This window comes from Hemitrygon akajei, chromosome 25, assembly GCF_048418815.1.
Source record: "Hemitrygon akajei chromosome 25, sHemAka1.3, whole genome shotgun sequence".
NCBI lineage: Eukaryota > Metazoa > Chordata > Chondrichthyes > Myliobatiformes > Dasyatidae > Hemitrygon > Hemitrygon akajei.
The window spans coordinates 23564507-23581925 of NC_133148.1; the positions used below are offsets into that span (position 1 = coordinate 23564507).

Consider the following 17419-nt stretch of genomic DNA (forward strand, 5'->3'; position numbering starts at 1 on the left):
AACATAAACCCGTCCCGACAAAGGAGCGTCTGCAGCGCAGTCTGTCTCCACGGATTCCGCATTGCCTTTTCCCAGAGTCAAATCCCTGAAGCCTGACTCGGACTGCTGGGCACCAATGTCTATTTCTGGACAATTAAACGCTCAAAAGGATTCGACTCTGATTCCGGGTGAAGGCGAGAGCCGTTGCCACAGGCAGGATAACTGTGAAAATGTCTGTTTTATTCACACACCAGGAAGAGACAAGGATGGAGTTTGGGATGGAAATCCAGGAAGCGGCTGCTCCCGGTCCGGACAGGGATCATGTTGACATTTTGCTGAGATTATTGGATGTGACGGGCAAGTGAAGTTACTGCACTGGGTGAATGGGGAGACGGAGCACTGTGACTATCTTGACTACTGGGGCGGAGGAACCTCGCTGACAGTGACTTCAGGTAAGACCAACTTCTCAATTGGATCTTCACGCAATAGTATTTTATTTATTTACGGTTTTAGCGAATTCGGTGATTTAACTGAAGTAAGTGAGATATTTAGAGCGAGTACATGAATCTCCCCGAACCGGCGGGTTTCTCTAGAGCCCAGTAACAGTACAAGGGTACATACCCCACCTCACCAGTGAACTGTCCACAGACCGGGAACAGGCTCAGGGGAATGGGGTCGGATCTTGTCACCAGACTGTGCCTTGACACCGGCTGGTTGTGCTGAGTGAGCTCAGTGTTTGGTTCAAGTCTGGCTTCTGCTCCTCAGCACCAACTGAAGCCACGTTCAGGGGCTGAGCGTTTCAGTGCAGTTGAACTCGTTCCCTGTCAGTGACAACAATGGATCTGTTCAGTGTCAAGTTATTGGGATCGGGTTTTACTGTCGGCTGCTTTCATGTTGAAGGTAATGGGATTGAGACATAATCTGAGGGAATGGTTATACATGTATGATCTGGTTGATGGCTCAATATCCCCAGGGTACAGGTGGGTGTCAGTCCCATCATGTAATGTCCGGCGTGAGGTCCATCCTAGGATATGCAAAAGTTTCTGCGATATCCCAGGATTAATTGTTGGGGTTAAGGATTGAGTTTTATTCCCTGATGTTGTGAGGAGGTGGAGAAGAATTTTGGAGTTGGGAAGGCAGTGGGGAAGCAGTGCAGGAGGGTAAGCCAGGGAATTGAAATCCCAGTTCCTTCACACATTCCAGGTAGCCTTGCATTGGTGGGTGGGGGAGGGGGAGTGGTGCAGGTGGGGTGGGGAGGGAAGCGTTCAAGTCAATAATGTGTAATAGGGGAGCATTTAAGGGAAGGATTGTTGATGAACGTTTGTGATCTGGAACACCCGGCTGAATGATGGTGGTGGCCAATAGTGAGTGTAGGGAGGGAACAGGAGGAGATCTGCCTTTTGTAAGGATACAGGGAAGAGCAGAGAGACCAATGGGTTTATTGGGTTTGCTCAGCTAAAGGGACGCACAGACACTATCAGATGAATGGCCTCATTCTCTGCTCTGTCATTCAATGGAATCAGAGTTTATCTTGTAAATCTATGAAATTCTTCCTCAAAGGGGTTCCATCAAGCACCCCAAAGTACACAAAGCATGAGTTAAATGCAGATTACAGCTCCCATGTCCTGTCCTGGTGGCCATGGATTAGATACGAAGAGCCTTGCTTCTGCATGGTCCTATCCCTCTCAGTGCAGGGGCAGCAGAGGTTAGTGTCATAAGGTGGGTGCTGGGAGCAGACCAAAATGCAAGACGCAGACACAGAAGTACTAGGAACTGGACTGGACAAGAGTTAGGGATGGGACAGGACACAGACTAGGAGCTGGGATAGGAACACAGACTTGAGCTAGAACTTTGTCTAGGAAAGCGGGACCAGGACAAGTAACTGGGAAGTAGGAGCCTGGGCTTGGACTCTGAGCCAGAAACTGGACAAGGACCCAGAACTTGAGTCTTGACTGGGGCTCAGAACCTGGAACTAGGCGAGGACATGAAGTGGCTACAGGACTGGACATTGCTTGGGTTCTTCGAGGCTTGGCTACAGGACTAGGTGGGGCTTGGGTTCTTCAAGGCTTGGCTGCAGGACTAGACATGGAAGTCCTGCACAGGACAAGGCACATCGACAGGACAAGAACCCAAAGCCTTGACTCGATCGTGGGACACCTGAACACGGAGCCTTGGTCTCGAGAGAGACAGGAACACAGTGTTCCTTATAGACAGAACACAGACAGTTTCCAATGCAAGGTAGCAGCAAACAGCCAGACCTACTGAGCGAAGGTGTGGACACAGAGACAGTTCCTTATCTAGACACAGCAAGGCTTCAGGAGGAAGGTGAAGGGGACAGTCCAGCAAATGAAGCTGAACCCAGGAGCGATTTATGAAGCTAGCCCAAAATGAGAATCAGGTGCCTCAATTAGAGCACCCAACAGAACAAAGGAAAACCTGGAATAAGGAACGTGGACCAGACAGTGAACTGGAATGCGGAGTTCATGGACTGGATCATGACAGTTAGACACAGAGTGAAGCCCCCCACAACCTGTCCCGTCATATATTCACAGGACACGAGTTGAACTTCACTGTTCAAATGAACTGCTTATTCTCAGTTCACAGACAGAGCAACTGCTCTAATTTCTTGCCTTCCTCCATCCCCCGACTGGGTTTGTTTAACAAGTGTTTTCCTACATTAACCAGTGTTGCTGGTGATTCAATAAAAGTGGTTGTGAGATAAAGTGCTGACATTTACAGACACCTTTCATGGTGTCCCCGAGCTCTTCACAGGCAATGAAGTAGTTTCAAAGTACAGCCCTGTTGTAGAGTCGGGAATGTGGAGCCACTCTGCACACAGCAGAATCCACAAACGGCAAGGTGAGAATGATCAGACAGTCTGTTCTGGTGATGTTATTGAAGGGAAATATTGTCCAGGACACCGTGGACACAGTGATCCAATGGACAGGCACAAGGTTGGATTCGGAGTGATGGGAAACAGGGCAGTACATCAAAGCAGATGAGTAGTGCAGAGGGATGGATGAACAACCCATGGATACCACCACAACAAAACTGACAAATTTAAACTCAGTTCAGATATTCTGCAACAGATTTGGATCTGTGGTCAAATTTCCAACATTGGTATTGTTCTGAAGGCATGGACACAGAGACGGTTCCCAACACAAGGTCATTAGTAATGATGACTCTTCAGTTTTACTGATGTCCCTCAGGGAAAGAAGTCTCTCATCTTTACCCTTTGAGCCTATTTATGATAGGCTTCCCCCCCCCCCCCCACTTTTCCACTCTCAGTCCACAATAGAGATCCACATCAAAATCAGGGTTATCCTCACTCATATCTGTCATGAAATGTGTTTTTTTTTGTGGCTGAGATACAGTCCAATACATAAAATTACTATAGTACAGTGGAAGAGGCAGGTAGGCATCATAGCTTATATGAAAAGACTTCAGCACTGTAATTAGTAATGGTAATGTATAACGTCTCCTTCTTTGTCTGACAGTAATGCATTTATTTACAGAAACTTCTGTGAATTTTTTTTCCATTTCAGAGGTCAAGTCTGTACCATCAGTCTACATCACTCCTTCCTGCAACACAGAATCTGACCAAGGCATCAGGCTCCTCTGTCTGGTCAAGGACTATCAGCCTGAGAGCATCAGTCAGACATGGTCCACTAACAGTGGGGACATCACCACAGGAATCAAGAAATACCCGGTGGTGTTGGGGCAGAATTCAAAGTACACGATGAGCAGCTTGCTCGAAGTCTCTGCGGCAGACTGGAAGAATAAAGTCTACTACTGCAAGGCAGGGTACAAGCCAAACGAGTTTGTGACAACGGAGTGGCGGGAACCCCAATGTGAGTATGAATATAATTTTCTCTTTAAAGCAGCATTGATCTCAGAGTATAAATCTGGTGTAGGAACCTTTGTCAGAAAATGTTGGGCACGGCAATTAACTCCCTTATTCAACTCTTATAACGGCAGTACAGTTGAGTGAACTCAGCCTTTTCTCCTTGGAGCAACAAAGGATGAGAGGTGACCTGATAGAGGTGTATAAGATGATGAGAGGCATCGATCATGTGGATAGTCAGAGGCTTTTTCCCAGGGCTGAAATGGTTGCCACAAGAGGACACAGGTTTAAGGTGCTGGGGAGTAGGTACAGAAGAGATGTCAGGGGTAAGTTTTTTTTTTACACAAGAGAGCGGTGAGTGCGTGGAACGGGCTGCCAGCAACAGTGGTGGAGGCGGATACAATAGGGTCTTATAAGAGACTTTTGGATAGGTACGTGGAGCTTAGAAAAATAGAGGGCTGCAGGTAAGCCTAGTAATTTCTAAGGTAGGGACATGTTCAGCACAACTTTGTGGGCTGAAGGACCTGTATTGTGCTGCAAGTTTTCTATGTTTCTATGACTCCTCATCAAAATGACACTGAGAAAATGTGTGGAATTGATATGGGGGGGAAACGTCCTCCTGAACTCACTGAAGCTCAGTATCAGTGGAGGGTGGAGGAAACAACTTGTGCTGATCTGCCTCCAGTGTATCCACTCCTTTCAGGAACCTCTCCACCATCCCATCCCACAAAAACCTCCCTACAGATCAGCTCCTGTACACATACAGAGACCGCTGGCTCATCGTACCCCTGCACACAGAACAACAATTTAAACTTTACCCCACTCCTCCTGCACTTTCCCCTCCACCCTGCAGCTGCCCCTCTTCTGGTAAAAGAAATCCCTGGTGAGTGTGATGAAAGAATCCACTCCACTGCCTTCTTTAACCATCTTCTTCACAGATCTGTACAAGCCTTTGCATTTACAACAAAATAGTTTCCTTCAGTCCATCTGTTCTTCTTTTCCATTGAACTAAAAATTGTGTTACCCAAACTCGCCAGTGGAAACAGTACCACACCATGTACTCCTGCTCACAGGAGCTGGTCTCAGTCATTCTCCATTAAACAATTAGATCACGGCAGGTCTGCACCTCAACCCCACGACCCACCTCTCTGCATTATCATAGCATAGTGGGACACACTGCTGGGAGGCCCAAGTGATACACCCAGCCCTCCCACTCACTGGTATGAACCATCAGATCAGCTGTAAATTAACAACATTCTTGGGAGGGCTGGAATTGGGGAACTTGCCTGGGATGAGGGGGAATTAAGTCCAACGCAAGGGCAAAGCAATCGTGTACTGACAGATATTAAATGTGTTACAGCTCCGAAGCTCAGCTCCCTTGTTCCATCCCGGGAGGTGATCCACAGTCAAGCAAATGCTGTCCTGGGCTGTGTGATATCTGGATTCTCTCCTGACAATGTTAAAGTATCCTGGAAAAATGCTGAATCAGCCCAAGAAGGCATCGTTCTCCCTTCCACTCAGAGATCTGATGGTGGATTTGAAACAATCGCTTACCTGACAGTGCCTGTGCAGGAATGGACCAAGAAACAGAAATATACTTGTGAAGTGAAGCACGCACCTTCCGGTTTCAGTGGTCAGGTCAACATGACATATCAAGAGGGTGAGTGATGTCTGAAGAAAAATTAATTAACTTACAGTACTGAACTACTTAACTGATACTCCCACACAATTCCTGTCCCTACTGTCAATCTTGTTGAGTGATGTACAGATGATCTTTGCACTTTGAATCAAATCATATCACCAGCAGCTTTAACCCCATCTACTGGGCAGGAAAGGTGTAAGATTAGGGTCACCTGTCCATTCTGTCCCAAATAATTTTAGTTGTCTCTGTATGTAGTTATAATGAACATAAGTTAGTGAGCGAAGCTGACCTCCCATGCTTTACCATCTGGAGAAAATCTCCCTTTCCCCTTTTCACTGTCTTCTCAGTGTTAGTTCCTCAAAAAATATCTCTGCAATTTTGTATTTGCTTCAGTCCCCAGAGTCTGTTTCCAGTGTTTCCTGAGAGGCTCTTCTGTCGATTGTCCACTCACTGAAATGTAGGTGCCTGGATTATTTTTGAATTGATCCTCAATCCTCGAGTGAATGTTATGACCTTGTGTCCTCAGATCCTCGACCAGGTTCAGACAGCACATGCATTTATCATGGCTGACTTAAGCTCATCCCGATAGGATGCGTTATAGAGAGGACAGTGTGGGGGAATATGTGGGGCTTGTGGTGACCCACTTCCTAGCGCACTCGAACCGGCTCACAAATAGCCAGCGCGCCGGCATAAAGGCCAGTCCCAAAAGGGCGCCAAGTCTGCTTCACCAACAAAGGGAAAAGCCCGCGCGGGACTGTGAATACGTGCCCCCTACAGCATCCGCGCCCGGGGAGGGCGGGATCAGGGAGGCTTTAAAAGCGAGGCCGTGAAGTTCGAATAAAATCTTTTTTAACTGCAGTTTACTGACTCCGTGTCGTTATTTCAGCGCTGCGTGTAGCACACCGCTACAGGCTCCCTTTTTCCAAGCATGGGAAAAGAGGTGAAAATACCTAACACTTAAATCTATGAATCTTCCATTTCCAGGTGGAAAATGTCCCAGCTGTTTTTCGGAGCCTGTGCCAATGTTCTTTTACCAGAGTAATCTCAATGCAACATTCTCCGACGGTTCCACCCGACAGTATCATTGTTCAGCAGGAAAGTGTGAAATAAAGCGATTGGCTGTGTACACAATTTGTCAATGAATTTTATTACAATCCACTTACTGGATTCCAGATCTGCCTCTGGTATCCATTGGGATTGAAGTTTAACAGGAGAGAAGAGAACAAGTGATTCAAACTGATAATCTCTCTAATCACATTTCAATACAACTTTCTATTATCCTTGTGGCCACCTACTTCAATTTGACTTCTCATTCCCATTCTCACATGTCTGTCCATGGCCACCTCTACTGCCATGGTGAGGCCAAAGTCAGGTTGGAGTAGCAGCATCTCATATTCCATCCAGATATCGGTCATCACCCCTCACTCTTTAATTCTCCTTTGTTTCTAATCCCCTCATCCCTTAATTTCTCCTCATCCACCCATCATCCCCATTTGGTTCCTCTCCTCCTGCACTTTCCTCCATGGTCCACTGTCCTATCATATTCCTTCTGCTTCAGCCATTTAGCTCTTCCAACTATCCCGTACCAGCTTCTTACTTCACAAAACAAAGAAGCACAATAGAATTCAGAAACAAATATCCAATGTGTGAAAAAGGAACAAATTGTGCAAACATTAAAAAAAATTCAAACAATCCACAGAACCTGAACTGCAGAGTCCCCTAAAGTAAATCCACAGCCACGTCACCAGTTCAGCACTGCAACCGGTCCAGGAGACCGATGGCTGCAGGCCACGGCCACGGAGCCAGGTTCAGTGCTGAGGTGAGTGCCGATGGCTGCAGGCCACAGCTGCAGAGTCAGTTCAGTGCTGAGGAGAGTGAAGCCTCATCGAGTAGTGAGCTGAATACTAGTTCCTACTTCACCTTCACCCTCAACGCCTTCATCTTTTTAATTCTCAGTTGGCACTGAAATTGGGTGATCATCGGTTTGTTTTCCACACTCAACCAGCATAATCCAGAACTTCCAAAAGTAAGATAATTGTATCTCAGAAAATGCTTTCATAACTTGAGCAGAATCCAAACCATTTCACTGGACAGGCACCCTGGAGATCCCTGATACTTGTCTTCAAAATGCTCTTTCCCTCTGCCTTTGAACATAATCCCAGCCACTGATTAGTGCCTCAGTTGTGATTGAATTTCCAGCAGAGCAGCTCTCCCTCTGCTCCTGTGTGGGAATAGTCAGCCTGGACAATGTGTAGAAGCCTCTGGAGGGCGGCTTGAACACACAACATTCTGACAAAGCAGCAGCAAATTTTAATTATACCTGATAGAGAAAAAGAGTGCATTTTAATATTTGTGACTAAAACTAAATATTTCTCATACTTAAACTTTGAAATACGAAGTGTATTTTCTGGAAGATTTTCATGTGAAACTTTGCTGTTTCCCATTCCACAGACACACTCTGAAATACTGGGTACAGTATTTTCTGTATTTGTTTGAGTAAGTGGCTGGTAACAGTTTAAGTGACCATGAAACTGCAAAAACAATGTAAGGGCCAAACTTGTTCACTTACGTTCCCACAGGGTGTTTACCCTGTCTGCTCAATAGGGAAGATTCCTTTCTTCACCAATGTAGATTGGTCTCATCTCATTTGAAGGGACTGGCAAACCATTGAACACAGATGAACAGGAGATGTTGGTTTTGTCAGTGACAAACTCGGCAACTGGGAATGGTGAAATAATAATTGTGACGTTTTTTCCCAGATGACTGTTCAGATACCCAGCCCTCTGTCACTTTAAGCAAACCTTCCTTCGAAGAGATCTGGACAAAGAGGACAGCGACCATTCTGTGTGGGGTAGTTCACAGTGATTTACAGGGATTCAGTGTAACCTGGCAGGTGGATGGAAGGAAGAGGGAACATGGGGTGAGGACTGTGGGTCCAGACAGCAACGGAGGTGAAGACATGATCACCAGCAGACTGACTGTCCCTGCTGCAGAGTGGAACAGTGGGGCTGAGTTCTCGTGTGTGATAGAGGATAAGAGTTTGCCAACACCGGTGAAGAAATCCATCAGGAAGAACACAGGTATGTGTGGACAGAATTTAGTGTGAGACTGATCTTAGCAATTTGACAGATTTATCACCATCCAGCACTGTGATAGACTACAGAAAGTGAGAACAGCAGCAGGTCACTGGGTCTCTCGATCTGAACCATTCAATCTGGTCTTGGCTGATCATCCAAACTCAATCCCTATTCCTATTTTCTCCAGATATCCTTTGACCCATTCACATGAAGAAGTACATCCAACCCATTCTTGAATATATTATATGATAATTCTTCAAGTGCTTTCTGTGGCAGAGAGTTCCACAGGTTCTCACTCCCTCTACACGTACACAGCTGAGACTGCCACCCCTGCTCCAGGGGAGATGGAACAAACAGCACAGGATGATGCAAGTCCAGGGGCTGAGTTCCACTTTCTGTCGAGTTGCTGTGTTCAGCGACTCCCATTGATTGAACTGAATGGACTAACCTCGCTGGAAGAAGTAAAATGCAGCAGGTTCGAGATTTCCACTCCACAAATCCCAATGATGAGCAGAAAGGGAAAAAGCCTTTAGTTTCTGATAAAGTGAAGTCTCTCAGATTTAGAAATTGTTCATGTTGGTACAAGACTAGAATGTGTGGGGTAAGTCGGGAATTATTGGAAGATTCATTCTAACTGAGATTCTCTCTGTTTCAGGTAGTGTTGTGATTCGTCCTCAGGTCTACCTCCTCCCACCTTCATCGGATGAGGTAGACACCGATCAGACTGGGACCATGATATGCCTGGTCACCAGGTTCTCTCCCGCAGAGATCTATGTGGCCTGGATGGCCAATGACACCCTTCTGAAGACAGGGTTTGTGAACCAGTCGGTGACCAAGGACCCCAGAAATGGCTGGAACACAATGACCAGTCAGCTGAAGGTTACTCCTGAGGAGTGGAAGAGCGGCACCACTTTCTCCTGTTTGGTGGGTCATGAGTCGCTCACAACCAACCTGTTCCGTATCATCAATAAATCTCACAGCAAACCCTCCCTGGTCAATCTCTCACTTGTTCGGGCTGATAGTTTTAAATCTTGTGTGCAATACTGTGTGATTCAATCCATGAAACGCTAGTTTCATTATTTTTATGGTTATTAATTAGCAGAGAGGAATATTTAGCTGATTAAAACATGATAAAAACCTGGACCTTTTAAAATAATTAAGAAATTATGATCAGGAACTACAAACATGATTCTCCACAAATCTCTGAGTTACTGGGTATGTTCTCAGACCTTCTTCTGCCACGTTTGAATGGATTTCAACCCTGTGTGGGACTGCACAATGTATTAAATCGTTGTATGTGTCAATGTACCGATCCAAGTTCAATAAATGTGATGTGAAAATGTTTCAGCTGTGATTTTTGGAGACGGGAAATAAGGAAGCTTCAGACTATAAAAGGAGAGAGTTTGTCAAATGTATTCAGGAAAGTTTCCTTAATCAGCATATAGAAGTCCTAATGAGAGTGCGTGCATATTTGATCTCTTAATAGGGAATGAGACAAGACAGGAGACAAAAGATTGTGTACAGGAACAGAGAACATAGACATCTACAGCATATTACAGGCCCATAATGTTGTGCCAACCACGTAACCTACTCTAGAAACTGCCTAGAATTTTCCATCCCGCGTTGCCCTCTATTTTTCTAAGCTCTATGTATCTATCTCTTAAAAGACCCTATTGTATTTGTCTCCACCACCATCGCCAGTAGTGCATTTTTCACACATACCATTGAAAAACCTACCCCTGACATCCCCTCAATACCTACTTCCAAGCACCTTAAAACTACGCCCCCTCAGGTTAGACATTTCAGCCTTGGGAAAAAAGCCTCTGGCTTTCCACACGATCAATGCCTCTCATCATCTTATAAACGTTTATCAGGTCACCTCCCATCCTCCGTCGCTCCGAGAAGAAAAGGCCAAGTTCACTCAACCTATTCTCAAAAGGCATACTCTCCAATCCAGACAACATCCTCATAAACCTCCTTTACACTCTTACTATAGTATTAACATCCTTCCTGTAGTGAGGTGACCAGAACAGAACACAGTACTCCAAGTGAGGTCTGATCAAGGTCTTATATAGCTGTAAGAAAACCTCAAGGCTGTTGAACTCAATCCCATGGTTGATGAATGCCAACGTACCATACACCTTCTTAACAACACTGTCAACCTGCACATTAGCTTGACAACTTGACACAGACCGCAGGATCTCTCTGATCCTCTACACTGCCAAGAGTCTTACCTTTAATACTATATTCTGACTTCAAATTTGACCTACCAAAATGAACCACTTCACATTTATCTGGGTTGAACTTCATCTGCCACTTCTCAGCCCAGTTTTGTATCCTATTGATGTCCTACTGTAACCTCTGACACCTCTCCAGACTATCCACAATGCCCAAAACCTTTGTGTCATCAGCAAACTCACTAATTCACCCTTCTACTTCATCCAGATAAAATCACAAAGAGTGAGGGGTCCCAGAACAGATCCCTGTGGAACACCACTGGTCATCAACCGACATGCAGTATACAAACCATCTACAACCGTCCTTTGCCTTCTGAGGGCAAGCCAATTCTGGATCCCCAAAGCAAGGTCTCCTTTGCTTCCATACCTCCTTACTTTCTGAATGAACCTTGCACGGGAGCCTTATCAAATGCCTCCCTCACTGACTACAGAAGTGGCAACTTATCTAACTTCATGCTTTTCAAAAAATCCAGCACATCTTACTTCTTAATGTCTATCTGCTCAAGTGTTTCAGTCCACTATAAGTCATCCTCACAATTCCAAAAGGTCCTTTCCTTGCTGAATACTGAAGCAAAGTATTCATTGAGTACCTCCGCTACCCTCTCCTACTCCATGCACACATTTCCATTATTGCAACTAATTGGTCTTATCCTCACACTGCTCATCCTCTTGCTCTTCACATACTTGTAGAATGACATGGGGTTTTCCTTAATCCTACTCGTCAAGGCCTTCTCATGGCCCCTTCAAGCTCTCCTAATTTTAGTCTTAAGCTCCTTCCTTCTAGCCTTATAATCTTCTAGATCTCTATGAATACCAAGTTTTTTGAACCTTTCACAAGCTTTTCTTCTTAACTAGACTTTCCACATCCTTTGTAGAGCATGGTTCTTTTACCCTAACATCCTTTACCTGCCTCAGTGGAATATACCTATGCAGAACGCTATGCAAATGTTCCCTGAACATTTGCCACATTTCTGACGTGCATTTCCCTGAGAACATCTGCTCTCAATTTAAGCTGCCAAGTTCCTGCCCAGTAGCCTCATATTTCCCCCATCACAATTAAATGTTTTCCCTAATTGTCTGTTCCTATCCCTCTTCAGTGCTATGGTAAAGGAGATAGTGTTGTGATCAGTACCTCCAAAATGCTCTCCCATCGAACTGACCAGGTTCATTTCCTAATACCAGATCAGGTACAGCCTGTCCTCTTTGCATCTAAGGATCATAATGCCATTATTTTCAAAGTAAAGTGATCTGGTTCACCGGTTCAGATTCAAAATTGAAGAAAGGCCAATTTTGATGGCATCAGAAAGGATCTGGCAAGTGTGTATTCAGACAGGCTTTTTTCTGGAAAAGGTGTTCTTGGTAAGTGGGAGGACTTCAAAAGTGAAATATTTGTGATAACTAAGCTTGTATGCCTCTCAGAATAAAAGGCAAGGATGACAGGTTTAGGGAACCTTGGTCTTCACGAAATATTGAGGCCCTGGTTAAGAAGAAAAAGGTGCACAGCAGGTATAGGCACGTAGGAACAAATGAGGTACTTATGAAGTATAAGAAATGCAAGAAAACATCTGAGAAAGAAATAAGAAGGGCTAAAAGAATGTATGAGGTTGCCCTAGCAGACAAAGTGAAGGAGAATCCTAAGGGATTCTACAGATATGTTAAGAGCATAATGATTGCAAGGGACAAAATTGGTTCTCTAGAAGATCAGAATGGTAATCTATGTGTGGTGCCAAAAGGGATGGGGAGATCATCGATGGATTTTTTGCAACTGTGTTAACTTGTTAGACAGACCCAGAGTCCGTAGAAATGAGGCAAAGCAGCAGTGAGGACATGGACACTTTAGAGATTACAGAAGAGGAGGTGTTTGCTGTCTTGAGGCAAATTAAGCGGATACATTCCCAGGATCTGACAAGATGTTCCATTAGTCACTGTAGGAGGAAAGTGTAGAAATTGTAGGTGATGTAGCAGAGATATTTAAAAGATTGTGAGGTACTGGAGAATTGAGGGATAGCTGACGTTGTTCCACCGTTTAAAAATGGCTATAAAAATAAACCAGGAAATTGTAGGATGGTGAGCCTGACATCTGTAGTGGGAAAGTTATTGGAAGGTATTCTAAGGGACCGGATATATGAGTATTTGGATAGACAGGGACTAATTAAGGATAGTCAGCATGGCTTTGTGTGTGTAGGGCACATCTAACCAATCTTATAGTGTTTTTTGTGGAAGTTACCAGGAATGTTGATGGGGGCAAGACAGTGGATGTTGCCTATGTGGACTTTAGGGCCTTACCCTCAGAATGTCTCCACAAAATCATTCTTACTTATGCAGGACACAGAGCATGTTACATGGTCCACAATGTGACTAACATTCTGCAGAACTTCTAAGACACCATTTGTGCTCAAGCAACTGGGACCGTGACACCAGTTTTGATTCAATATAGAGTATTTTAGAAACATAGAAAACCTACAGCACAATACAGGTCCTTTGGCCACAATGCTGTGCCGGACATATACATACTTTAGAAATTACCTAGGGTTACCCTATTTTTCTGAGCTGGATTCTTTTTTAAGAATTCAGGAGATTCTTAAAAGACTCTGTTAGATTTGCTTCCACCAATGTTGCCGGCAGCCCATTCCACGCACTCACCACTCTCTGCATAAAAATTTACCCCTTACAACTCATCTGTACCTACTTGCAAGTGCCCTAAAACTGTGCCCTCTCACGTTTCTCACTTGAGTCAAACACAGCAGCTTTATTGTTGGCTCAGAGATTAGAGGTTATTTCTGGATGATGAGTGAGACCCCACATTCCTCCCAGGTTTCTGCTTAACATTTCTCCTTGATATTTACCACACTGAATGTCTGGAGGACTCCATAACCAGTCTTTATATTGTTGGGTAATCTGAGGTTTACTGGAGTAGGCATTGGGGCCTTTCACTGCACATCACACACAACATTTGTGTCGATCCAATGAGAGGATTAATGTGTGTAAGTGTCAGTGTTACCAATCAAAGATGAATGCAGCAAATACAAAAAGGTATCATTGTGAGTATTCCACAATGCTGGTGTGTTTTTAGAGATGGCAATTTAGTACGTTCAGACATGAGCTGTTTGGTGACACAGACTCAGGAGTAATGGGTGATTTTGGGTCTATGGTGACTAACCCCTTCTACCAGAATCAGAATTAGAATTAGGTTTAATACCACTGGCATTTGTCATGAAATTTGTTGTTTTGTTGCAGTAGTACATTGCAATACATCATAAAGACAAATTTCAATATTGAATTGACTTTATTTTGTATATCCTTCACATACATGAAGAGTAAAAATGTTTACATAACATCTCCATCTAAACGTGCAATGTGCAATCATAGTAATTTATAATAACTTATAGTAAATAGAACAGTCAATGCAATATAGAGTACATTCAAGTCAGCGTGAGTTCATCAGTCTGATGGCCTGGTGGAAGAAGCTATCCCGGAGCCTGTTTGTCCTGGCTTTTATGCTGCGGTACCGCTTCCTGAATGGTAGCAGCTGGAATAGATTGTTATTGCGATGGCTTGGGTCTCCAGTAATGCTACAGGCCCTTTTTACACACCTGTCCTTGTAAATGTCCGGAATCATGGGAAGTTCACAACTACAGATGCTCTGGGCTGTCCGCACTACTCTCTGCAGGGTCCTACGATTAAGGGAGGTACAGTTCCCATAGCAGGCAGTGATGCAGCCAGTCAGGATGTAGAAAGTTCTTAGGATTTGGGGGCCCATACTAAACTTACTGAACTGTCTGAGGTGAAAGAGCCAGAGAGATTCCATCTGCTATAGACCTATTGTGGCAACAGGCAAATTGCAGTGGGTCCAGGTCCTTGCATAGGCAGAAGTTAATTCTGGCCGTGACCAACCTCTCAAAGCATTTCATCACAGTAGATGTGAGTGCAACTGGATAACAGTCATTGAGGCAGCTCACCCTGCTCTTCTTGAGCACTGGTATGATTCTCACTCTTTTGAAACAGGTGGAACCTCTGTCTGCAGTAGTGAGATATTGAAGATGTCCTTGAACACTCCCACTAGTTGTTTGGCACAGGTTTTCAATTCCCTACCAGGTACACCATCAGGGTCTGATGCTTTGTGAAGGTTCACCCCAGTTGAAAGATGTTCTGACACTGACGTCTGAGAAACAGATGTCAGGGTCAGTAGACATTGCAAGGATTCATGCACATGTAGTTACATTTGATTGAGTTTTGTTTGAAGCATGACTGTGCAACCACGTGGACATCAGTGAGTTAGACCAGCAGAAAGAGTTTAAAAGCAGACAGTTTTTTTTCTTCAGCAGTTTGATCGAGGCATGATTGTGCAAGTGCGTGGACGTCAGCAAGTTAGACCAGCAGAAAGAGTTTAAAAGCAGACAGCTTTATAGAGTGGGCGATAGAGGAGAGGGCAACGGAGCAGAGGGAGTCAGAGTAGGATGGCTTTGGCCCTACAGGGCTTCAGTGATAACGGGTTGAGGCAAGCTAAGTTACTTGTGAGGAATAGGAAGTATGTCTGTGAGGCCGGTGTTCTGTACTGGGTGTCAGATATGGGAAGTCCAGGAGACTCCCAGCCTCCTGGACGGCCACATCTGCACCATGTATGTCAAGCTGCAACTCCTTTGGGACCGGCTTATGGAACTGGAGATGCAGCTCTGTGACCTTCATCTGGTCAGTGAGAGTGAGGAGGAGAGTGATATCACTGACATTTATTGAAGGAGCAGAGAGGGACACCACACGAGGCAGAGAGGCCGACCTGCCTGTCACAGCGACACACATAGCAATAGGCCGCTCACAGAATCCATCTTCAGCAGTGATCAAAAGACAGGCAGTCAGCGCCGAAACACTCGCTCGCTTAATGGACGCTTTGAATAGCGAAATGGAGTCAATCATTGGCTCGCAGCCCATCTTGAAGTTTCATCGCATCAACGCCATCTGAATACATGCTCAGAAACTTCTCGGAGACAGCAAAGTGCTGGATCACTGAAACAATCTTCAATCAAAATCACAGTCTCTAACTCCAACAGTCCCAGAAACATATTTAAGGAGAAAAACAGGTGTAAAAGACCAAAAAAGGATAATTTCATGAGCTTTCTGGAAGTGGTTGCCCAAGGGAGTATTGTATGCTGGCACCATCTTGACAAACATATGTTTCTTTACTCTTAAAATAGCCTTCCGCAGGATGTACCTGGGCTTCTTGTCTAATTATGGATCACCAGCCTGGACTGCCATAGACTGAGCCCTCAGCAGACTATGAATCTGCTGGTCCATCCACAGATTTTGGTTTGGGTATGTCCGGTATGTTCTTGAAGGCACACACTCATCCATACAGGATATGTATGATATGTCCATACATGGCCTCCTCTACTGCCTTGATGAGGCCAAACTTCAGTTGGAGGAACAACATCTCATATACCGTCTGGGTAGTCTCCAGCCCCTTGGTATGAACATCGAATTCTCCAACTTCCAGTAATTCCCTCCCTCTCCCTTCCCCCATCCCACTTTCACTCTTGTCTCCTCTTCTAGCTGCCTATCACCTCTCTCATGATTCTGCCTTCTTCTACTACCCATAGTGCTTTCCCCTTAGATTCCTTCTTCACCTCTCCTGCCTATCCCCTCCCTGCTTCACCCCTTGATCTTTCTTCTGATTGGTTTTTCACCTGGCACATTCCACCCTCCTCCCACCTTCTTTCTAAGGCCCCTGCCCCCTCCTGCTTTAGTCCTGACGAAGGGTCTCGGCCCGAAACGTTGACTGCTCCTTTCAACGGATGCTGCCCGACCTGCTGAGTTCATCCAGCTTTTGTGTATGTTGATTTGACCACAGCATCTGCAGCATACTTTGTGCTTACTCATCCATACAGGTCTTGATGAAATCGGTAACACCTGTGGCATGTTCATTCAGATTTGAAGATAAGCCTCTGAATATTGGCCAGTTCACCAACTGAAAGTAGTCCTGTAAGCACTCTTCCACCTCCTTGACCAAACCTTCTTGGTCCTCACTACCGGCACTGTGGTCTTCAGTCTCTACCTATGTGCCAGCCCACAGTAACCATTGTTGATCGTGATACAACAGTGGTCAAGTGTTGGCTCCTCTGGTTCCACAGAAGATATGTTAGTGGACATTGTTCAGAGACTTCCTCAAGATGTCCTGGTTCAAATCCAAGAGTGCTAATTCATGTTTAGTGATCATGGTGCTCAGCTCTTCCAGTGACTGCCCGATGTTGGCCTGAGGTGGCTGCCCCCTCACCATGCCTGGATCTGCTGTAGACTAATGTAGAAATTGTTTGCAATCATTCATCAACAACTCCATTATCACTGTGTCATGTGACAGGGGACTGAACCCAGCAGGATTTAATCGTGACCAGTGTCCTTTGTCAGCCCAGCAACTATTCACTGATATTAGTAATGATGTGGATGATGGGTCACAAAGCCGTGTCTATGAGTGTCCAGCAAATGAAAAGCAGACTCCACAGTAAATAGAATGGCAGGAAGGTTTAAAGTGTAGAGATGGAAATAGATGAAGTGAACAGGACAACTGGAACAAAGCGAGATCATTGACTGGGGTAGGCAAGTTACAGAGATGAAAAGGGAGAATTTTCATGGGAGATTTGAAAGTCAGCAT

General features: G+C 45.0%; 1 protein-coding gene and 1 gene segment (V, D, J or C); both read left to right on the forward strand.

Annotated features, from left to right (window-relative positions):
* The window catches only part of LOC140716255 (uncharacterized), a 100156-nt gene that overhangs the window by 16427 nt on the left and 66310 nt on the right, over positions 1-17419 (forward strand). The window lies entirely within an intron of this gene.
* On the forward strand, positions 26-9884 carry LOC140716452 (Ig heavy chain C region-like). The segment is given in 5 exon segments: positions 26-336; positions 3525-3830; positions 5184-5483; positions 8225-8545; positions 9198-9884. Coding segments are annotated over 5 exon segments (1470 nt in total).